The 22554-nt window shown below is 39.8% G+C and overlaps 5 protein-coding genes and 1 long non-coding RNA gene across 17 annotated transcripts in view; 5 read left to right on the forward strand and 1 right to left on the reverse strand.

Annotated features, from left to right (window-relative positions):
- The first annotated feature begins 1796 nt into the window (after nucleotides 1-1796).
- Nucleotides 1797-6737, forward strand: LOC103992909 (uncharacterized). Of its 3 annotated transcripts, none has more exons than XM_009412814.3 (6): nucleotides 1797-2480; nucleotides 2736-2874; nucleotides 3536-3597; nucleotides 4130-4268; nucleotides 5090-5278; nucleotides 6329-6737. In XM_009412814.3, exons 1-5 carry the CDS (start codon nucleotides 1891-1893, stop codon nucleotides 5234-5236), a joined length of 1077 nt encoding a protein of 358 aa, XP_009411089.2. In that variant the 5' UTR covers nucleotides 1797-1890; the 3' UTR covers nucleotides 5237-5278; nucleotides 6329-6737. The 3 variants fall into 3 exon arrangements, with proteins under 3 accessions (XP_009411089.2, XP_009411090.2, XP_064974881.1); XM_009412815.3 differs by having other exon boundaries at nucleotides 5102-5278; XM_065118809.1 differs by lacking the exons at nucleotides 4130-4268; nucleotides 6329-6737 and having other exon boundaries at nucleotides 5102-5264.
- On the reverse strand, nucleotides 6043-7827 carry LOC135617964 (uncharacterized). The gene is made up of 2 exons (XR_010488899.1): nucleotides 6923-7827; nucleotides 6043-6495 (listed from the first exon to the last, which is right to left on the reverse strand). It is a non-coding gene; the product is annotated as an uncharacterized LOC135617964 (long non-coding RNA).
- A 21-nt stretch (nucleotides 7828-7848) lies between these two features.
- LOC135617963 (nodulin-related protein 2-like) lies at nucleotides 7849-8618 on the forward strand. The gene has a single exon (XM_065118812.1). It carries the CDS (start codon nucleotides 7864-7866, stop codon nucleotides 8479-8481), a length of 618 nt encoding a protein of 205 aa, XP_064974884.1. The 5' UTR covers nucleotides 7849-7863; the 3' UTR covers nucleotides 8482-8618.
- A 340-nt stretch (nucleotides 8619-8958) lies between these two features.
- Nucleotides 8959-11754, forward strand: LOC135580900 (uncharacterized). 2 transcript variants are annotated; one of them, XM_065118811.1, is made up of 3 exons: nucleotides 8959-9350; nucleotides 9594-9689; nucleotides 10529-11754. In XM_065118811.1, the coding sequence occupies exon 3, from the start codon at nucleotides 10567-10569 to the stop codon at nucleotides 11371-11373; it is 807 nt and encodes a 268-aa protein (XP_064974883.1). In that variant the 5' UTR covers nucleotides 8959-9350; nucleotides 9594-9689; nucleotides 10529-10566; the 3' UTR covers nucleotides 11374-11754. The 2 variants fall into 2 exon arrangements, with proteins under 2 accessions (XP_064974883.1, XP_064974882.1); XM_065118810.1 differs by lacking the exon at nucleotides 9594-9689 and having other exon boundaries at nucleotides 8960-9350.
- Nucleotides 11755-12559: 805 nt separating this feature from the next.
- LOC135617965 (uncharacterized) lies at nucleotides 12560-17326 on the forward strand. Of its 8 annotated transcripts, none has more exons than XM_065118813.1 (3): nucleotides 12561-12885; nucleotides 12952-13222; nucleotides 15237-17326. In XM_065118813.1, the coding sequence occupies exon 3, from the start codon at nucleotides 15297-15299 to the stop codon at nucleotides 17148-17150; it is 1854 nt and encodes a 617-aa protein (XP_064974885.1). In that variant the 5' UTR covers nucleotides 12561-12885; nucleotides 12952-13222; nucleotides 15237-15296; the 3' UTR covers nucleotides 17151-17326. The 8 variants fall into 8 exon arrangements, with proteins under 8 accessions (XP_064974891.1, XP_064974885.1, XP_064974887.1 ...); XM_065118815.1 differs by having other exon boundaries at nucleotides 12959-13222; XM_065118816.1 differs by having other exon boundaries at nucleotides 12561-12861.
- A 1107-nt stretch (nucleotides 17327-18433) lies between these two features.
- Nucleotides 18434-22554, forward strand: part of LOC103992914 (uncharacterized) — a 29238-nt gene continuing 25117 nt past the window's right edge. For both annotated transcript variants that reach the window (XM_065118822.1, XM_065118823.1), the window contains exons 1-2: nucleotides 18434-18937; nucleotides 19037-19393. In XM_065118822.1, the coding sequence (XP_064974894.1) occupies nucleotides 18638-18937; nucleotides 19037-19393 (657 nt within the window). In that variant the 5' untranslated portion in view covers nucleotides 18434-18637. The remainder of the gene's footprint in view (nucleotides 18938-19036; nucleotides 19394-22554) is intronic.

The following is a 22554-nucleotide window of genomic DNA, read 5'->3' on the forward strand; positions in this document are numbered from 1 at the left end:
AGGAATTGATAGAGAACGACTTCAAAAAGGCATACTGTTCTTGTGTTTGGCTTCTTAATGTGGTAAAAAAAACATGGCATACTAGAGCATCTAAAGTGTCACATACAATAACATTTGAGCACAGAAAGCAGCAATGTGCTCTAATGGGTTGGTACTACCATCAAATGCCTCAAATGATAGGAGACGGAAGTTGGTCATGATCAACTCCTCTTTGATATCTTTAGTGAATGACAATTGACCTGAGATGGGGTTGATTGGTCATTCACATCTGGATCATTGGAATTCTCATTTATCTCCTCCGAGCACTGATCTATTTATCGTAGTTGGATCCTAAGAGAATCATTCGTTAAATATATTGACTAGGTCTAGAATTCAGGTAGAGTAGAGTTGTGGTGTCATGGTTCGTTGAACTCTACGATTAGAGAATGATGTACTTCCTTGACCGATGGTTCAATGGGCCTCAGTGCTCTTAAGATATTTGTATTGTATCGGGTAGGGGGACCCCAACGAACATTGATGCTTGTGGTGGTTGAGATACTGATCATGGTTGATATGAGAACATCACTTATTGGGCTAATTATAGCAAGACCTGAGCAATCATGCACATTATTGTATGCATTTATTGGGTGAGGTTCAAGAACATCTTAGTGGGGACGAGTTGTGACTTCAGGTCACCCTTAGGTCATTGAACATATACCAATATCGCATTGGTGTTTGCACTAAGGTGGACGCATCCGCGTGTGAAAAGGTTGTCTACTGTCCCCTTGAATGAAAGTACTATGGGTCAGGAGGAGGGCCTCCTCGTTGGGTGCTTGTTAAGAGGGTTAGTAGGTAGACATTCCTGCAACATCGGGCCCTCCTTCTAGCGTAAAAAATATTAGGAAAAAAAGTTGTTGACAACTTAGTCAGCTCGATGTTATCTGAACTCGTATACAAAGAGTTGTCTAAGGTGGAAATGTCAAGCTATTGGAGTATCACTTGCATAAAGATCGAGGTCAAGAGAGGTCTTTTTACCCGATTCATATGATGCCCAAGTTAGTAACCGAAAGTATGTAAGTGTGGACATGAGTGGTCAAGTAAGCTTCATTAAAAAGGTATATTTGTCCCCTTTTATAATGTTCAAAATGAGTATTCATACATGGTCATAAAAGATAAGAAGAAAAATTATCTTTCTAGTCATTAAGGGTAATAATGAAGTTACGATTGCCTTATTTGGAACTTCGTCCACATAGGTAGATGAGCGGATATATGACCTTTGTCTTCTCTCTTTTTGCACATCACGTGACAATTACGATGATGATTAATCGATAGTGTATTTCCTATCATGGGCAATGAACATGGTTAGATGACATCGAGCGACACTAAGTTGAGGTAATACGGAATGGGTGTTGATTAGTGACAGAAAGTATAAGCTAGGAGTGATGATTGACGATAATGAGTGTAGACCGGGAAGCGTCAACAACAGTACGATGCATGGGGTCGACCATAAGAATTATGGAGAAAAAAAGATAAAATTAAAATTAATAAAACAAAAAAATAATAAAATATTATTTATTAATTTTTTAGAAAAAATGAATAGTAAAAAATTATCAATAGTAGGAAGGGAATCACTAAAAAAAAAATCTCCATGTAAAACCAATAAGGGTGCCGTCGGAGAAAAATTGAATAGTAAATTTTTTTTAAGGTAAAATGCCCAGACTCTTTTTTTTTTATTTAAGAAATCAATTGATCGTCAAATAAGTATTTTAATATTGCAAAAGTGAACCATTGAGCTGTATACATGTGCCTCTTTCGGAATGGAGACGCTATCTAATTCCGAGAAACACAAGCGACGGCCCGTCTTTCTTCTTCCGCGGTTCCTCTTTCTCGGGGCTCGTAGCCGTGTTTCAAATGAGAACCTCAACCCTAATAGCTCGCTCCGCTTCCTCCTCCTTCCGCTCCGCCATACGGTCCAAGCGGCCATTCCCTTCCCTGAGTCCCTCCTTTCTCGCCTTCACCGCCTCTGCTCCTCTCCGCTCTCTGGGGTTAGGCCTTCGTGGACCCAATCCGTCCTTCTGCAAACCCTTCTCCTCCCAATGGTCCTCAGCTGCCGAGGCCGCCGAGGACCCCGCTGACTCCTCGGACGACACCGTCGAGGAGTTGCTTAACCGAGGAGAGGACCGCATCCACCAGCTGATGAAGATGGAACGAAGGTCCGAACCCGAGGGCGGCAGCCACCGCGGCCGGTGGTTCCCTTACCGCGACCTCTTCAAATCCGGGAACGCGGCACTCGGGAGCCGCGAGGTGATAGCGGCGCTTGACCCCTACATCCTGGACGCTAGGAAGGAGAGGATCCGTAGGGCGGTTGAGAACCGGAGCTATTCCGTGTGCTTGGTGGTCGAAGGGCTTACGGATTTTGGGAACGTCTCGGCGGCGTTCCGGTCGGCGGATGCGCTTGGAATCCAGTCGGTTCATGTTATTTCAAAGGACAGCAGGAAAAGGTGCAACCAGTTCTGAGGTGAAAGATCGTTTTTTTGTTAACCGATACATGTTGTAATATTATCTATACAGTCCTGAGTAATATCATCTCTTGAACTAGTGAGTGGTGTCAAGATGAGCCTCAGATTTTGTCGTAAAACTTATCGATTGCATCTTAAGCTAAAGATTAAGATTTTAAGGGACTGAGGTACTTGTATTTCGTGAAATTTGTGCCTTGTGGTTGATCATGTCCAGATTTCTTGTCTATACTTGAACAGGTATCGAGACAATCGCCATGTTAGCATGGGTGCTGAGAAATGGTTGGACATTGAGCTCTGGAATTCACCTACGGATTGCTTTATAGCTTTGAAAAATCGTGGTTATCGAATTGTGGCAACTCATTTGGGGATTCATGCGGTATAAGTAACTTCTTGCCTCTTGCTTGAACTTCTAATGGAACTTACCCTCATCTCCAATTTTATTATTTTAATCATTAATATAGAGGGAAGACAAAAAGAGTAAATTGGCTACGCTTGATGATTCTTCAGCGGATGGTTATGCCTTTTAGAACACTATAGCACAATTGCCAGGATTTGTTTGCTCCCTTGTTTATGGTTAATGTACCATGTTTTCTTCAACACTGGCAACATCTATTTTCCAAAAGAAACACTAGTCTAAGTCCAGTTTTCTGTTTGAGTTCTGGAGCCTTGCAACAAGTATATATATTTTTTCTTGTATGTGTGTGTGTGTGTCTATGAATATTTGAATAAGAATTTTGAAAACTTGTTTTGTTATCCACATTTAATTAGCTAGGATTATTGTCAAAGATTGTTTGGAAAATATATTGCTTCCTTTTTACAACCACCAACTTTAAGACTAATTCTGCTTTAACTTATAAGTGGAAATATTGCTAAGAGATTTGCTGGTGTCCATAACTCGTTCAAATTATAAACAACTTCATGAATATCTCTCTAATTTCATTTTTTTAATGAACCGAAGTAGATTACTTCATTTTCTATTTAGAGCTTATTTGATTTTTCTGTTACCAGTTATCTAATAACTTGAACTGGTTTTGTAGGCTTCCATCTATGAGATGGATTGGTCACTTCCAGTCGCAATAGTTGTTGGAAATGAACACATGTAAGTATACCATGCACATCGATCACTGCCCCTGTCTTTTCAAAATAAATTTTGGTTAAGATCAATAGTCTCAGTTACCTTGCTTCCTTGATGACACTGTGGACATCTTTTCTTGGTGGCAATGTGGAATGTTGCTGCATTTTCCTAGTAATGCTTCTTTTATCTTCTAGCTGAGCCTAGAACATTAGCTTAAACACTGAGAACAATCAACATCCATCATGATATGATCTGTCAGATTCTGTGGTCTAAATTTCACTCCGCAATTCCAATTGTCGAACTTACATAGTTCCATAACGTTGTAATTTAAATGTTGTGTGTGTAACTGTTAACATTGTCCTTGTCCTTTCTTTCTTTTTTTTATTAGCTCTGCTAAGTCGGATATCCCTTTTTTTCCTAGACATCAGCAACGAGTCAGTGCATGTGCATTATGATGAAGTTTTCATTTTGGCAACATAGATAGTGACTATATTTGAATCAGCAATTATCTACATTACTTGACTGTAACCAGATAGTTTCACATGTTTGACTATAGGGGTATAACTGAAGAGGCTTTGCAGCTATCTGACATGCACTGTAGCATTCCAATGAAAGGAATGGTTGATTCTTTCAATGTTTCAGTTGCAGCAGGCATACTCATGCACCATGCTGTTTGTGATAGAATTTCTCGTCTGGTAAGTTGTGGTATACCTGCCAGATAAATTACAACTCTTGGTTCTCCACTATAAGACATATGTGTGTTTTTGACTTTTTCTGTTGTTTTCATATCTTTTACTCATGATGAACTCAAGCTAAGTGATTGATGATTTTGAATATGCTTCCGTGGATCAGTCAGCAAAATAGGGATTTCTTACCACTTGTTCAAAAGTTGGTTTTACTGGAACCTATGTGACAGTCCAACTCAATTGATTCAAATTAAGAAACTCTGAAGCTGGGTACATGGTTTGATGGTAATCTTTTGAATGCTGCCAAATTTGTGCTTGATAAAACCTTCATAAGGGAGGGGCCCGTGTGGAAGCCTGGAAGATCAGTTGGCAAGCAACAAGCCTGTATGTTGATTTGAGTTGTGAACCTATTGAATGTATTGTCATGAGCAATCTTTACAGGGTTCTAGTTCTGGCAAGAAAGAGTAGGAAGAGGCAGGAGATGGGTTGCACTAATAAGATCATGCTCTTTGTTTGAGTGATATTCTTAGGATTTCTTTTGAACTTAGGTAATGTGAACTATAAGATTTCTTTTGAACTTAGGTAATGTGAACTATAAACTAACTTGTCTGAAAAGTGAGGACCTAATTACATCACTGCCAATCTTCCACACATGAAAGCTTGTGCCATTTGTGCAGTGTTGTGGCTTTGTTGTAGAACACACTTAAATACATCAACAGAGATGTGAATGAGAGCTGAAGGATGGATTTCTGTTTACACATCTTACACATTTGTTGGTCATATAACTCTAAATAGAATGAGTACTAAATTATTGTCATCCTGAATCCTAGTACTACCTGCAGGGTTGCCATGGGGATTTGACATCTGAGGAAAGTCAGATTCTGCAAGCAGAATTTTATTTGCGCCACAGAGAAACTACCATTGGGATTGTTCATGAGTATGCAAAAAGGATGGAAGGGCTCCTAGGCAAGAAATGAAAGCACTAGTTGAGCAAGATCTTGAACTGGACAAGTACCCAGGTAGATTTGCTTTCATTGTTTTGTGCTTCACCTGAATGGCTACATTATTTCTTCCAATATCCCTTTTCTTTTTTTGTCTCTTAAGGAGACTAATGCAAATTCCTGTTTTTCCATTGACTCTTAAAAAAAAAAATCATATTTGAAACCAGTAGCAGAAAGGAAGCATAAGGTTATTGAAATTGATGATTTCATATTGTGTATATTACAGTTCTCGCCTTGAGGAATTTGTAGTTCGGTAAGTATAGATCTGCGGAAGACCGGTGCAAAATAAAAAAGGATTTATTCAAAACTTGACACATACTACTGTTTGTCAACCTCAAAACAACTATATATATCTTTTTTGCTAGATCTAGCAAAGGAAAACCTGGATAGACCTATCTAGTATTAATATAGAAGCCGAGTCTGCTAATAGAATGATCTGCCCATATTTCCTTGAAATTTATGCTCATGTGACTAGAACATCCTTGATGAAAATTTATGTAGCCAATTCCATGTAGGCAGGTACTTCAGCATCACAGATTATCATTGATAACCTTGTTTGCAAGCCTGCTTGAGTTAAGTGCTGATGATTAATTTGAATTTTATGGGTAGCAAATGGAATTCCAAATAAAACTTCATATAATGTTGCGAATGCAGACTTTGTTGAACATTTCAAATATATAAAGAAAGCACGGGTTAGTTGAACCGGCCAGGATATGCTCAAATAATATTCTGCTATTGTTGAACATACTTCGTGCTGAGAGTATAATGATAGAACCACGAAGTTGCACCCATAAGAAGCTGTTGTCATTGTGCTTGGGTTGTAGATAATTACACATCAGTGTTTGCACAAGGTATATAAAGATACCCTGAGATATCTTGCTTTTGCCTTGTCATATAATTTTCTCACTTTTAATCATACCTTTTTGTTGCTAAAATTTGTGTATACTGCAAGGCCACATTGACATGCAAGATTCTCTGTGGGCATCCCCAAAGTTTCTTCTCTTGAACATATAGGGACATGATTCTAACATACTCTTACCTTTTCTTATCATCTACAATTTGTCACAGATTTACCTTCCGCTAGAGTTATTCTTCCAAGCTCGCAGTGTTGATGCAATCTCTATTTGGAGCTACTGATGTCATGGATTTGTGAGAGGCTTCCATATGGCATCTGTTGATTGTGCAAGCATGACGATGTATGCAAATTCCACTTACGAGAGGTCAAAATTTTGCTCCTGAAACGGGCAACAAGTACATTTTTTGGGCAAAAATGTTATATTCCCTTCTATTACATCAATCATCAATATATGCATTAGCATGTTGTGAAATTTTCTGTTACAAAAAAACATAAAGTCACCAATTCATGGGAGCTTTCTTGTCTCAGTTTGAATTATGAACAAGAAATATTCTCTCATATCTGATGCTCCAGATGTGACTTGTTCAATCATTTTAACTGCCTGAAGGCAGATTGGTTGTTTGTTCTTTTTTCAATTGTAGCTTATTCTCAAAATTCTTATTTCTCTTTCTTAAGATTAGATACATTGAAGGAATCATACACCATTTTATTGCAATGGATTTTGTGTTCTTTATGTTTTCAAGAAGATTCTTTGACTAAAATTTCTACATATATTGAAGACAGGTACTCCAACAATTTACGATGACCTGAGAGCCCATGCTTGTTCCAACATTGCCCACCCAAAAGAGCCCTGTCCCTGCACGAGACCATGGAAGATGCAGAATAAGAAAGGTCAAGTCAGTTTAAACAAGCATCACGTACCAGAGAAAGGTTTCAAACTGAAGCAGCCTTTCATGACCCGTGATCTAATTACGGAAGACAATGCCACAATGCAACAAGGAGAAGAAGGGTAGTTGGTAGAACCAGGTGACACAAAGGGGTGACCTGAGAACACAGACGAAGTGGCAAGTCTCGGTTTGGCACTTGATTCTGTGTTCTCCGGTAGCACTCCTTTGCGATCTACCTCTTTCATCTGTGCAAACAACGCTGGCCATGGTCGTGGAGAAGGAACTTTGAGTTCTCTCTCTCTCTCTCTCGACACATAATCCGTTTAGTTACTTGCGGTGGACGTTCTGCTTCGGTCTTTCCTGATCCCCTTTATATAAAGGCTGTTGACAGATCATTGGGTTGTCATAGTGTTGACATATTGACGACACTCGTAAGGTGTCGTCACTTTCCAAGAAAAACAAAGAAAATACGATCTTGATGTCAGGTAATAAATCAAAATTTCCATCTCGGCATTTTATTTGCAATATACAGCAATACTTTGGTAATATTAAGAATTAATTAAAGGATAAATTTTAGGAAAAAATATGTAAGTTTGAGAATTTTTCATAGAGTATCTTAATTTAAAAATAAAATTTGTATACCGCTCTTGATTATATAAAAAAGATCATTTTACTTTTGCTGACATTGAATCTATTGCCACCTTCGTTAAACCGTTGTTGCAAAAAATGGACCGGGCAAAAAAAAAAAAAAAAAATAATGATGCAAAAATATTCCAATAAATTGTTGTACCAAAGTGTAATTTTGCTTCACTGCATACGTGTCCAAACCGTGTAGAAGTCAGAACACGCTGATTACGCTGATGAAAGAAGCTTCTTGGATCATCTCCGTCGCTGTCTTCCACACAAAGTTAGGATTGATATATACACATCACCCATTGGAGGAAGAACCATCACTAACTCACCATCTCTCATCCTCTCTCAGCCAACTCCAAACTTTCAATCTTCGCCTCTCCTCACCACAAACTCCATCTCAAATTACTTCTCGACAGCCGATCGATCTCATGGATACCGATCATGGCGACAACAGCGGCAAACACAGCTCTCAGAGCCACAAGGCTCACCCAAAACCAACCCAGCTCCTCTCCAGTGCCAAAGTAGTGGCCGACGCGGCCAAGTCTGCGCTCCACCACGAGACCGACAAGATCGACAAGGCCAAGGTCGCCGGCGCCGCCGGCGACATCCTCGGCGCGGCTTCTCACTACGCGAAGCTCGAGGAAGGGAAGCTGGGGAAGTACGTCGGGCAAGCGGAGAATTACCTCCACCAGTACCACTCATCCCATTCCGCCCACTCCTCCACCACCTCCGCGGCCGCCCATTCTTTGTCGACCCACTCCACCGGCGAGGCTCATCACGGCGGCGGCGGCGGCGGCCTGGAGGACTACATGAAGATGGCGCAAGGCTTCTTGAAGAAGCGTTGACTTCTCATCGTGTACTTTCTTGGAACGTGAAGAAGCTTTTCTTCTTGGACTGGCGTGGATGACACGTTAGCCCGTGTGTTTACTTCTGTTGAATGAGTCTAAAGAAGATTGCCATCAAGGTGGTTGATTTGGTTCAATTTCTTGATAATTATTATTTTATTTCAATCCTTTTTTTAATGAGATGAAGAACTATGCTATCGAGCAATATCCGATAATATGAGATGAAGAAAAAACATTCGTAGGGTTTTTATAGATGAATTAATGAGGTGTAGGAACAAAGTTATGATTGTTTATTATTAGTTTTAGAGATTATTCATAGCAATCTTAAAAATAAATTTTATAAATAATAATTATAAAATATTATTATTTGGATGCTTAAAGGTATGGTTGCAACTAAGATGATGAAGACAGTTTATGATGGCTCAATTGAAAGATCTATAATGTAAAGCAAAAGAATAGACAGAAAAATGCAAGAAGCAAATCCCCCGAACGCGAGATGAGGATCGCGAACTCAAAGCTCTAATTAATCACGAAGAATGCAGCAATGTGGGGAACACGTTGCTCAAATCAATCGAAGAACAAGACCGAAGAGGCCGACGCCGGCACTTCTCTCCCTTTTTCCAATCACCATCAGATCTCGAATAAATGGGAGATTAGTTCGTCGATAAGGACCTTCTCGTTTGCAAGTGAAGTTGTAGGGTTAATTCAGTAATTATGTTCTTCGTTTGATCCTGAATGATGAGCCAAGGGATATCATTCGATTCTGAGGTGAGAGATGCGGGATTCGGAGCTCTTCGTCTGGCTTCTTCGATCCTTCTTCCTCCCCTCTTGCTTCTGCGTTTAACTGCATCGCGGCAATTGGCGAGCAAGTCAGTACTTCCGATCTATTATTCGTTAATTGCTTCTTTTATCGCCAAAAACAAATGCTTTTTATATCGAAATTTCGTTTTTTTATGGAGGAATTTACTCTGTTTTTTTTTTCTATTCTTATTCAAAGATGAGATTTTTATATTGTTGATGTGGGTGTTTTGTGAAAGTTTTCGTGGATTCTAGATTTTAAAGCTGAATTACATGTAGTCATCGATTCATTGGTCTCCCGTTTGGGATTGTAGGGTTAGGGTTTGTTTGCCCTTTTTCGTATCCTTTGATGATTTCGGGATGGATGCACAAGCGGCAACAAGCCTTTGTTGGAATGTGATATGGAATTGGTATACATTTTGAGCTTTGTGTTCATAACTTATTGTAGATTTCTCAGTTGCCGAGACATATTTGATCATATAGTGTTGTAGCTGCTGGTATGTTAGAAAGAAAAAAAACAGTCCGATTTTGTTCCTTATAATATGGTCGGATCAGTCGATGACAGTGGCTTATTGAACGGTTCATTTCTGCATTGTAACTTTTGCTAGTATTATTCTAGCTTCATGTTGCATATTATCTAGCCTAATATGATATGCATTCATTCATTTATCTTTTTTTTTCCTTTTTCTTTGGGTGATGACACCTGAATGACCTCTTCTGGTTGTGTTGCTTCCTTGGATATCATCCACAATGTATGTCTTCTCATTCAGACTGTCTAAGGGTCTCAAGTTTCATGTCTTCTTTACCAAGTTCCTTTTACCTGACATCGTTTTCATAGAATGCACATTTCATAGAATCAATTGCCAATACATAAGCTTAGAACTTTAGGAGTTACAACTAAAGGGTTATACTAGATCCTAAGTTTTGTTTGGATACATATTTGGTATTCCGGGTACTGTGGTTGCATGGTAAGTTCAAAATAGTGTCATTATCATGATTTTTTTTTTTTACATTATTCATGTCCATATTTGCAAACTTAAATATCTTCCTTGACATGCAATTCTCACAAAGTTATCTGTAATATCCACACCTATATTCGGTGTGCAAGGTCCTGTGCATGAGATATAATAAGAAAGAAAATACATTTAAAATGGTCACTTCTGGTTTCAGTTTTATTTTGCCAGACATTTGGAAGTTTGAATAACATTAGATTTGGATATTTTGACTGTCTCAACTCACCACTATGCAGTAAGCACAGACGCTGTCGGATTCTACCATCATCTCACGATGTGGAGTTTTGCATCACGTGCCATTGCTGGAAAACTAGGCTCAAAGAATTTCTGTTCAAGGAGTAGCAACCCAAATCCTGATCGTTCTGATGATGAGGTTTCTTCATGCATGAGGAAGGAAGAAGGTTTGGAATGCCCAATCTGCTGGGAGTCATTTAACATTGTTGAGAATGTGCCTTACGTCTTATGGTGTGGTCACACTCTATGCAAGAGTTGTGTTATGGGGCTTCAGTGGGCTGCAGTTAAAATCCCAACCTTGCCAATCCAGCTTCCCTTCTTCATATCCTGCCCATGGTGTAATCTCTCATCTTTCCGGCTGGTCTACAATGGTAATCTCATGTTTCCCTGGAAAAACTATTTCTTGCTGTGGATGGTTGAGAGCATGAATGGTGATAGGCTGAAATCTCAGTCCTCAATCCATGGGGAACGCCGACCTGTATGGACTTCCAGTAGCAATGTGATGGGGGGAAGTCATGCTTCTTACCAGCACATACAAAGATCTCCACACACGCATACAGAACACTCCAACTCTTGCCAATTTCATGTGCATCTTGTAGGTAACTACTTCAGCACCGAGTGGATTCATGCTTCTTTCCGCAAGTCTCTGGCTTGTTTTATACAATTAACTGCCAAGTTCCCCCTTGTAATAATTTTCCTTCTCATAGTCCTTTATGCCATTCCTGCCAGTGCTGTCATCTTAGCCCTTTGTATCCTAATCACTGTCTTGTTTGGGTTGCCCTCCTTTTTGATGCTATACTTTGCATACCCTGGCTTGGATTGGCTTGTTAGAGAAATATTCACTTGACTGTTATTCCTCTGATCAACCCACACCACGACGACTCAATTATCGAAAGTTTATTTATCTGCTGTTGTGATTCACACAACAGTCATCTGGTGCTTGGTCTTTTGCTGAATGTATTGGCTTGCAACTTCTGCTGCACCTCAGGTTAGTCTACAATGAGAAGTCTGACCTTGACAGCAAATCTATATCACAGGCAGTAGCAGCACCATCACATTGCTGGACATTTAAATTTTCTACTTCATGGTAGAGTCCCAATTCTTGTTGACTTTAATGCATGAGTCATTTCATTATGTCACTTGATGTGCTAGTCTTCTTATATCATCTCCATTTTTGAAATATTTTGAACTTTATTTTATTAATGACATATGAGACACATTCAGTTCCTTTGTTTTCTTATTACATTAAGCGTGCTATCAATTCATGGCATTGCCTGTGTTTTGGCTTTTTAATGGCCTTCTCAGAGCTCCTTGTAACTTTAAACTTGACAATAGAAACTCTATGTGGTAATTCAATTTCTTCACATGTTATTAGTAACACTTTTGATGTAAATGGCAATATTCCTTCTATCCAACCAAGATGGCAATTGTTGGTGACTTCCTGTGGTATGATGGTTAACATTTCTTCGGTTTTCTTCATCGATAGTTTTTGGAATGAAGCTTCAAACAGTCAGCTTGCGGATGGAACCAATAGATCATTCTCCGTGAATTCTGAAGTGCAAAACAAGGAGTTGGCAGTTGATTTCTGAGCAAATTGTTGTCTAATAATTTCGTAATTCTTGTAGTTTAATTTTTCTTTACCACTCAGTATTAGTTGAATTTGATTATCCAAACCTAATAATCATATATTACGTCATAAAATTGTGTTTAAGATCATCGTTCATCTAATTTCTTTACTATTACTCTCTGAAGAATTCTAGCTCAGTAGCTCAGTCGCTGTTCTTGCCACTTTTTCTCTCTTAATCGGAAGACAGGAGGGAGGAAATTTAGGAAACTGGTTCTAGTCATCATCTTACAACCTAATGGTGTTCGAAGATTTTGTGACAGTGCATGGAAGGAGTAATCGACATCCCTACTTCTTAGGCACCAATTCATTAAGTTGGTAGGTGAACGTCTGCAACTACTTTCCATTGCCAAATTAGATGAGATTTCACCGTCACTCATCTAAATCGGTTAAGAGATTGCTTAGATACGATGGTTTGACAAGGTTAGATACGAAGATTCGACAGGCACAACCAATTAGATCATGTCGAACAAAGGTTGCTTTGTAATCGGATCTGGATTCGTGTCGCAGACGACAAAAAGTCAACTAAATCGCTCTAAGCACGCTTATCAAGCGATGCAAGTCAAACAAGTGCTTTCCTAAAACATGTTCTAGCAGAATCCAGAACGGGAAGAACAAATATGGAAGACTGGTCCAGCTTTGGGTTCTTACGACCTTCGGCTGCGGGTCCAATGTCGCGTTCCTGTTCCTTGAAGCTGCGCTCTGCCGTGGGTCCTGCGCTCGATCCCTTGCAGCGTAACTGATGCTCCAGTGCTGTTTTCCTTTTCCTTTTCTGCGTTATATACTCTTTTTTATTGGCAGAGAGCAGTTTGGACTGCGAAGTTTGGAATTTGGAAGTCTCATCTACGAAGATCTCCAACAGCCAAATCGGACTGTTTCATCGGTGATATCTGCTGACCGACCTGTCCTTCACGCCACGTCTCCCCCCTCTGCTTCGCTCCTTTGGCTTCAGATGTGGTCCGTTCCTTCCACCATCCACACGCCATCTTTTAAGAACGCCTTGCCTGCTTGCACGATCTCTAAAGATCTTGTCTTCCGATGTTTGGATCCGCCTAAATCTATCGTCTTTACGGTGCGTTACAGATTTTATTTCTATTGTTATTCTCTTTTTTCAGATGAAAGGTCGATCCTTTCTTGGCGTTTCGATGCGTAAGATTTTTCTTCAAAGAGATCTTTCGGATTTTAGGTCACTTGTTTGTATTCTCCGTTGAAGATGATTTCTTTGGCTTTTAGCGAGAAGTGTGGAAAGGTGTGACCGTGATGCATGCTTAAAGTTGTCTTTTATTGAGAGGATATTGTTTTTGTTCCACTCCCATGCGTCTCGCTCTTCGGATAGCTTTTGTCCTCAGCAGCTTTCTTTGATTTGTACGGATCCTTTCCATATTTCTTCCCTTCTCTCTCAGAGTTGCGAAACTGATAGGCTTATACGCTGTTCTTGCTGTTGTTTTTGTGGATTCTAGTATAGTTTGTACTTTGTTCTGATGTTAATAGCGAAGTGAGTCATGGTGTCGATGATCTCAGTGGTTTTTTTTTTCCCTCTTACATCAAGAAGGGTTTCATTACTAGACAATCCACCCTACACTCGATGTTCCATTATGGACATTATGTGAATCTTTATCGATATTCCTAAGTATTTCAATACTTGTCTCCTGTTCATTGGTATGGATTGGTGGGTTAGATGTGTTGCTTCAAGGAAGAAGGATCTAAAAAGTCTACAGTATGAAGATGAAATTGCCTTCCCCCTCCTTGTTTCTCGACTCTTTCTTCATCTTCCCTCATTTTTCTTTCTTCGGTTGGTTATATGTTTTCTACCTTACGCTTTTTAGTATTGTGATTCTTTAGTTCCTTCAATTTCTCTTCCATATTAATCTTGTTATGTATTCCAGAAACATTTTAATGTGATTTTTCCAGTCCACATATGAAAGGGATTTGTAGAACATAAAGGATAAACCTAGTCTGTACTCGTTGCCTTTCCTTTTCGAAGATTGTTTGGTTGCAAATATCATAAGTAATGGACTTTTAAAGAAGCCTACATGTTTGCACCTGTTAGTTGACACTGCTGTTGTTTTCATGATTTCCTTTCATCAGTCCCAGAGATGCAACATTGTAAAGTTATCTCTAGGAACATTTATGTTCTATGTTCAGCATCAGATACAATTTTGTATGTGAATTGATCCTTTTAATCACATTATAGAATATTTTTGGCTGCTAAATCAGTGCCATTTTGGATCTCTTACATCTTTGAAGATATTCGTTTGCACTTATCTGGTTTTAGTGACATGTTGGCTTACCCAGCTGACAATTAGTTTTAATAACATATTAAAGTATTAGCATATAGTTGTGCATATTTGTTTCTGGTTTATGACTGTGGTCTTGTTTCTATTTTCTTAAGGTGACCATCCAAAACAAGTATTTTGTGATTGAACTTGATCATGTTTCTTGATGTTTTTGGGTAAAAGAGTGGAGTTTGCTAAATTTGTGAACAGATTTCAATATTGTACTTTTGTGCTTGTGTTTTTTTTCCCAAACTTTTACCAGGTTGAGAACAAGTGATTCGCGATATGGCATTAATCTTCATTCCATCTTAAAATAAATCATTAGGTACCATATGGAACTTATTTGTGTGTGTGTGTGTATAGTGTCTCTAGTTTGGAACATTCTGGTTCACTAGATTCATAAGCCTACTAAGAGAATGGAAATGAGTATCTGCTATTTACCTCTCTAATTGTGATTTTCTTTCCGAAAAAGAAAATGTGAATGCACCACACGATCAGCTATTTTGTCAATAAGATTCTGAAGATTGTTTAAGTTTGTCATTTTTATGAAGTTGCTTATGTAGTTAAATGAAATGAGGTTCGCAAACTCCGTAGCACACTGTTCAGTCAGCTTGAGATTGTGCAATAGATTCTAGCATAAAAATACCAAGTAAGCATCGATCCCCATGACTCAAGTTGAACTATGTTGTAATCTATGTATGACATGCACTTCAGTTTATGACAGTTGGTATCACGGAATTTGTCTAATGACTGCCTTTATGCCACAGAATGTTCTCTTGTATATAGTAATTTTTTTTCACACCTTTGCAGTGGCATGCATTGGTAGTTGCCGACTGGAGATCCTAGCCTCTTGTTCGTGTAACCAGAAGGATGGACAAGTATGTGATCTCAGTAAATCCAGGGATTGTTGAACCTAAAGGAGGAACGAGAAGATATTCAACTGGTGGAATGATTGTTAGAGGTTCAGTATCTCCTTCGAACGGTGATGAAAAATCTCTCCCTCATTACCTCAGAGCACCTAAAAGCTCTTGTCATGATTATTGCAAGTATGGAAGGACGCATGATTTTGAAGCTAAGACTAAGGAACCAGTTCTTCATAAGTTGGGTAAAAAATCGCACCATGAAGATCCACATCAGATGAACTACTCGAATTCAGAAGGCAGAAGAAAGAGTCCTGCTATTAAGATGAAATCATCATCCCAAGTTAAACCAAAAGTCACCAAGCAGAAAGCTTTGCCACAATTGAAGGAATCCAGATTGGTGGAGGAACCAGTCAGCTTAAGTTTGCAGTGTCCATCAGCGTCCCATAAAAGCAACACGGCTGTTGATCAGGTAACTCTTTCAAGGTCCTTGGAGAATGAGCAGATAAAAAATTCAGTAATTAATAAAAAAAGTGAACCAAAGATTTCATCTCACACAAAAGATTTGTGTCACAAGCCTAAGTTTGCTGATCAGCATCCATCTCCAGTCTATGAAAATGAAGCACATCCTATTGTAGCAAAGATTCTTAAGAAAACACCGACAAGAAGCAAAATTAAACCTGTTATGCACCAAAGATTTAAGCAAAGGCCTTTGGTGCCATCCAAGGTGGTAGATACTTCTTCGAAGCCTGCAAAGCCGCTGAAGACAAATAAGACTCCAGCAGCACGGCTTGAATCTCCACTGACTGCTTCACTGGGCTTAAATGATAGCAGAAATGAGGGATGCAAGGTAAGTAACAGTCAAGGAAAGATGAAGATGGTAGAAAAGAAAATATTGAAACCACAAGTGCCTTCTCTATCTGCTAAGCCTGCCGACGATGGTGTCTTGAGCTTGAAGTCTAGGACATATCGCCATCGGAAGAAGCAAACTATCATGAAGAACCAAGAAACTGGAACGGCCAAACCTGATAAAGAAAACGATGAGGAAAAAGCAATTTATGTTATTGAGGCAAAAGCAGAGAGTGTTGGCTCAGATGGCTCACAACTGATATTGCCGAATGTGGAAAATGTGAATTTTGTTACCACGACACAGGAATCCTGGAAGCCAGAGAATGACAATCTAGATTCTGTACAGCATAATTCTCCAAAATCAAAATGTGTTGACTTGTATTTCCCAGAGCAAAAATCACCAAAGGCAGAGACTGTTGATTTGAATTGCCTTCATCAGATACTTAAAGATGATCGGTCATCCCAATCTGTGTCATCTGATAAGGAAGACACTGAAGAATCTGAGTCTTCTTGTACTGAATCAACTGGATCGGAGTCTGAAACTGAGGAAATAAAAAGCAGCAGCGACAGTAAATCTTTAAGGTCTGAAATGAGGCCAAAACAACCTCCTAGTTTTGATCCCGAAGACAACCATTCCTTGCCTTACAAGTTAAGGTTCAGAAGAGGTAAAGTTATTGAGAGCCAACCTGAAAGCAATGGCCCAAGAAGGCTTACATTCCGAAGAGGGAGAGTTGTGGCCGTGAATGGTAATGGTGGTCATGTCAGAAGGAAAAGCTTTCGGAGGATTGTAATTGATGATGAAGCTCTGAAGGATCCTGATCATGAAGCTCCAACCATTGTGCTGAGACATCAAGATATGCAAGAGAAGAAAGACGCCCAAGGTCTATTCAATAACGTGATCGAAGAAACTGCAAGCAAACTTGTTGAGAGCAGAAAGAGCAAGGTGAAAGCTCTGGTGGGTGCTTTTGAGACTGTGATCTCTCTCCAAGACAAGAAACCAGCATCTGCAATATGAGTCTTCAGTTGAAGGGCCTTTCTTTTTTGTTGTTTCTAATTAGCTGCTCGTCATGAAAGCGCAAAGTCTATGTTGTTGGCCATAACTAAGTGTTGAGAGCTTTCCTCGGGAAGAAAATGTATATCATAACATGGTTTCACTAATATATATATATATATGAAGTGTGGTGACATTTATATTTGGCAACGTAAATTGGTTGAAGAGAGAGATTAGTTTTAAGAGAGAACTGTGAATATTGCGAGAAGGATTTCATTCTCTTATCTGGTTTGCTGTCTATGGTGTTATGTACCAAATAAAAATGACCCACTTAAGTAGATGGACACATACTGATTCAAATTCAGCAAGTAGATATGTTTTATGTTGTTGACTAGTTTTTCATATTAAAATTTGACAGTTTATGTGTCAAATCTTTGAGTTAATACATCTATTAAATACACTCATAGCTTCTCTTCCATATCTTGTCATAGCTTCTTTCCTCTTTTTCCCTGTTACATTGTTTACATGTTTTAGGCCCAAATTTACTGGTGCATCTTGGTGATGATGTTTGATCTTGTTGGTTCAAGGCTCAAGAGGAGCATGAGGGACAAAGCCAATATATATATTATATATAATATATAATATATAATATATATTATATATTATATATTATATATTTTTAAAGAAGATAATCCGTGTACTAACTAATTAGTCTCATAGGCTCTAGTTTAATTTTGTATAAAGAGAAAATTGGCCTTGGCCCTTTTTTTATTTTTTCTTTCTTTTTTGGATTCTATCTCCAAAGTAATATTCAATTTTTAAAGTAATAATTTACTTTTATTTTAAAAAAAATGAAATAGATGAATTTTTTAAAAAATTCTAACTTTGAGAATTTTCAGGTAATGTTTAAAGTGATGTGAAAAGATCATTTTATTTCTATTTTTGTCGGACTCATTACTATCTCCTTCGAACATATTATTCATATTTTTAAACGAGACTCTACGTCATACTTGCCAAGCGGAAACGCGAAGGGGAAGGGGAGTTGGTTTATCTTCACTCGTAGTCTTCGTTGTTGGATGACTCCGATGGAGAAGGATGACTAATACGATGAAGGTATAACCATGGGTTGGATAGAAGGCAATAGTTGGTAAAAGTATAAGGATCATTCTATAAAATAAAATATTATGAGAATTTTTCAAAATTGAAACACCATATAAATTTTTTTTTAATTAAGAACTTTTTACAGGAATTGACCCCACAAAGATTCTCGGACATCGTCATTTCTCTTAAATCGATTAAATAACTACCATTCGATCGTGGCGTGTCTCAATCTCTGATTTGAATCGCGTCTCCTCCCTCCCAGAAACCCTCTTCCGCCCCGAAAACATCAACCCTTCCAGAAACCCTAATCTCCGATCGAAACCCCAACCTTCCATCGTTCTCATCTCATAATCGATTTCCCTTTCTTTCGGTGGATTTTGGAACTCGCTTTCGCTTCCTTCGGCGATTCGATGCAGATCACCGAGGAGCAGAGGAGGAGGGCGGAGGCGAACCGGCTAGCTGCCCTCGAGAAGCGGAAGCGGGCGGCGGAGGTAGCGGATGTCGAATCTTGGAAGCTTTCGAAGTGCCGCAACATGCCCAGCCCAGCGACGGTGGAAGCCGCTGTCACGCTGCGGCCGCTCTCCCCGTTTCGGGCCGTCTTTGAGATCTGTTCTCCTGACGAGTTCTCTGTCACCCCGGAGCCTCTACAGGGTTCTTGGTTCCCCGGCGAGGCCGATTGTCTCCAGATCATCGAGACTTGCGTCTCATCGGTCTGCGCCTAATCTTTCACATCCAAGCAGATGATCTCTTTGCTCTCGTGCCGGTCAGTGGCTTGCCAAATTCTTGACGGGCTTATTGTTGATTTCTAGGTTGTTCCTTTCTACCTCACGCTTAGCCAGGGTGGTCGAAGGACTTCTGTCTTCAAGCTTTCGGATTATGACTCAGTGTTGAGATGCATAAAGAAGTTAGCAGTGGTTGAACTGCAAGAAATCCCTTACACGACACGTTTGGTCGTTGAGAAGTTCTCACAGTCGGTAGGCAGTTGGTGGGTACCTTGCATGGAGGGCCACTACACGGAGGAACAAGTTGATGAGCTTCTTGGGAAACTACCCAGGTCTCTAAGAAATGCACTTCTTCCTTTTCAACTGGAAGGTGTTAGATTTGCACTTCGAAGGGGTGGGCGATGCCTCATTGCAGATGAAATGGGTCTAGGAAAGACTATACAGGTTGTTAATTGAAGATTATTGTTTTTGCTCAGTTGTCCTGTTAACTTGGAAATTTACTATTTAAACAGACATATTGTTTATCCATGCTGTATTATCAAATTATATTGTGTTACCGTTTACTGTCTATTTTCTATGTGATTTGCCTTAGATGCCTGAAACTGGAAATTTTTGTGGACAGCAGTGATTTAAAAAGCGCTAGGCGCCAAAATGCGCCAAGGTCCAAAAACGCCCGAGGCGCTAGGCGCTCGCCCGAGCGAAGCGAGACGCTAAAATATAAAAATATAAAATATAATTAATAAATATAATTATTTAAAATTTTAAATAAAAATATAAAAATATATAATATAATTAATAAATATAATCACATTAACAGTATAAACCTGCTAACGGAGAAACGAGGAAGCAGCGACAGCAGCAGCGGCGAGCGGCGACAGCGGCAGCAGCAGCAGCGGCGAGCGACGGCAGCGGGAAAGGGAAAGGGAGCGGAAGGCGCGAGCAGCTGGAGGCCTCGAGGGAGGCGCGAGCAGCGGGAAGGCTCGCGGGAGGGCTCGCGGGAGGCGCGAGCAGCGGGAGGGCTCGCGGGAGGCGTGAGCAACGGGAGGGCTCGAGGGAGGCGCGAGCAGCGGGAAGGCTCGCGGGAGGGCTCGCAGGAGGCGCGAGCAGCGAGAGGGCTCGCGGGAGGCGCGAGCAGCGGGAAGGCTCGCGGGAGGGCTCGCGGGAGGCGCGAGCAGCGACAGCGGCGAGCAGCGGCAGCGAGCGACGAGATCGCGATCGGGATCGGCAGAGGCAGCAGGTTAGTGTTGGGTTAGGGTTGGGGTTATATCGGTTTAGTTGGTTCGATTGAACCAACTAACAACCGAACCAGACCTAAAATTCTGGTTTGGTTTACCCAGGCGCTCGCCCGAAGCGCCCAGCGCCTGGGCTCGGGCGAGCACCCAGGCGGCGCCTGATTGAAGCGCGCCGCCTGGGACATTAGCGAGGCGCTCGGGCCTCGCCTCGCCTCGCCTCGCCCGAGCGCCTAGGCGAGCGCCCGAGCGCCTTTTGCAATCACTGGTGGACAGTTTTTAAAATTTGAATTTATTGATTGTGGTTGATGAAATATTCAAATTTCAAGTCTTCCGCTTAATATCTATGTCAACATATAATTCGCAGTCCTTGGTTTATATGATTTCTGTGATAAATTATCTACATTATCATATATGCTTTTGGAACTGCTTCGGAAGTCTTATTTTTAGTTAACGTAATATGAATTTTGAGATGGATGATGAGACATGGTTAAAATGGATGGCTGTGGTGCATTTTATTATTGTGAAACTTAAGTTTAGGTGGAACCTGGGAAGCATAGACACATCAATTTGGTGGACGTATCTATGTCAGACATGGAAACATCACCAACATGATTGGACACGTGTCCGACATGTGTATTTTTATTTATTTATTCTTTTTTATTTGGGACATGGCATATCTGTGTCGAACGCTTCTTCCATGCCCTTCACCTTCCTCGCGTGACGCTTGCGTGCGACAATGAGTTGCATGGGCTTCACGTGATCATGGGGAAGCATGGAATTGAGGGAAATCGAGTCCATCTGCATCCATCAACCACGGAAAGGTTGAAGCCATCATCACATGCACCATGACCCATTGGCGATCTCACCCCCATCGGTGACTTCACCAACCCCCACACATGACTTGCGATCACACCCTTGGCGACCTAACCCCCATCGACGACTTCACTAGCTTCCATCACACGACTTGTGTGGTCGTGCCCTTGGCAACCCATCAGCGACTTTATCAATGCCCACGCACGACCAACAATAAACCTGTGACCTCGACCTCAGAAAGCCTTCTAAAGGCTTTCTGTATCTTTTTAGTATTTTTTTAAGAAATTGATGACCTTTTATATTTCCTAAATTACAATGCCACATAACTATACTAATAACTCTATTGATGGTAAATTATGTTACTGTCTTTTATTAGTAATAAGTCATGTATAAAATTTATAACAGAAGTAAGTTACGTGGATATATACTAGGAATTTATTAAAAAAACCAAATGTATTATAAATTTTAAATATAAATTTTATAAAATGCATATATATATATATATATATATTAAAAATATGTATGTCCTTGCTGTGTCTGGATCCTAACTTTTGAAAAAATGACATGTCACCATGTTCGTGTCGTGTCGTGTTGTGTCCATGGTCCGTGTCCTGTGTTCGTGTCTGCTTCTTAGGGTGGAACCACTGCCATAAAGAGACTATTTATGCTTAATTGGTAAATCAATGTTTAAGTGGTGATGGATGAGCAATGCTTTTACAGAAAAAGCAACTGTTGCACTTCTTATAAGTTGGTTGTTTGATAAATTAGTGATAGGTATACGATCATCCATAGCTGCCCAAAGATTATTATGCATCAGTTAGGTGAAATAAATTGTTTGAAACTATAGGTGCTTCTGAAGGGAGAAAGGTCTGGATATAGCAGGCATGTCTTTATGCTTAACAGAGCATATGTTATTACTGGGGATATTTGGTTGTGTCCATGTACCTGAACAAGATTATTGTGATCCACAGGTTCTTCCTTTTTTCCTTGACTTTTATTGCATATAATAGTGCCACATTGTTCTACATGAATATATTATCAAAAGGAATCACATGCATGATATTTGGTAGTGTTCTTGGGTAGTATTCTTATGGAGCTGTGCTTCTTTTCTGTGCCAAAGGACACACCAAAGTTCACATCAATTGGTTCTTGAGATCTAGGGATTTCTAAATATCTGATCAATATGAGATAAAATTTTTTTGAGATCCCATATTGAGAAAATGTTCTTTCTTGAATTTGCAGCCATCTTTCAGGTTATAAAATTAATGAAAGAATCAACCTCGAATCTCCATTCTGTTCAGTAAACAAAGATTCAGAAGTTTGATTTTGATCTGAAATTCCTCTCTGGCCTCTAATATTCAAAATCAATGTTCTCAGTAATGCACCTTTTGATACATTGAAGTCCTTCTAAGTTCTAAGAGTTATTAAGCTTGTGATTTGATGCAATCAATAATCAAGCAGGATTAAATTAGGTTTTGGTTGAGTTCTACTTAAGTGAAGTTTTAGTTCTAGTGGTATTTTTTATTTTGATTATTTTTAGAATTTTTTTTAATGAGCAAT

Source organism: Musa acuminata, chromosome BXJ2-7 (assembly GCF_036884655.1).
Source record: "Musa acuminata AAA Group cultivar baxijiao chromosome BXJ2-7, Cavendish_Baxijiao_AAA, whole genome shotgun sequence".
Classification (NCBI taxonomy): Eukaryota; Viridiplantae; Streptophyta; class Magnoliopsida; order Zingiberales; family Musaceae; genus Musa; species Musa acuminata.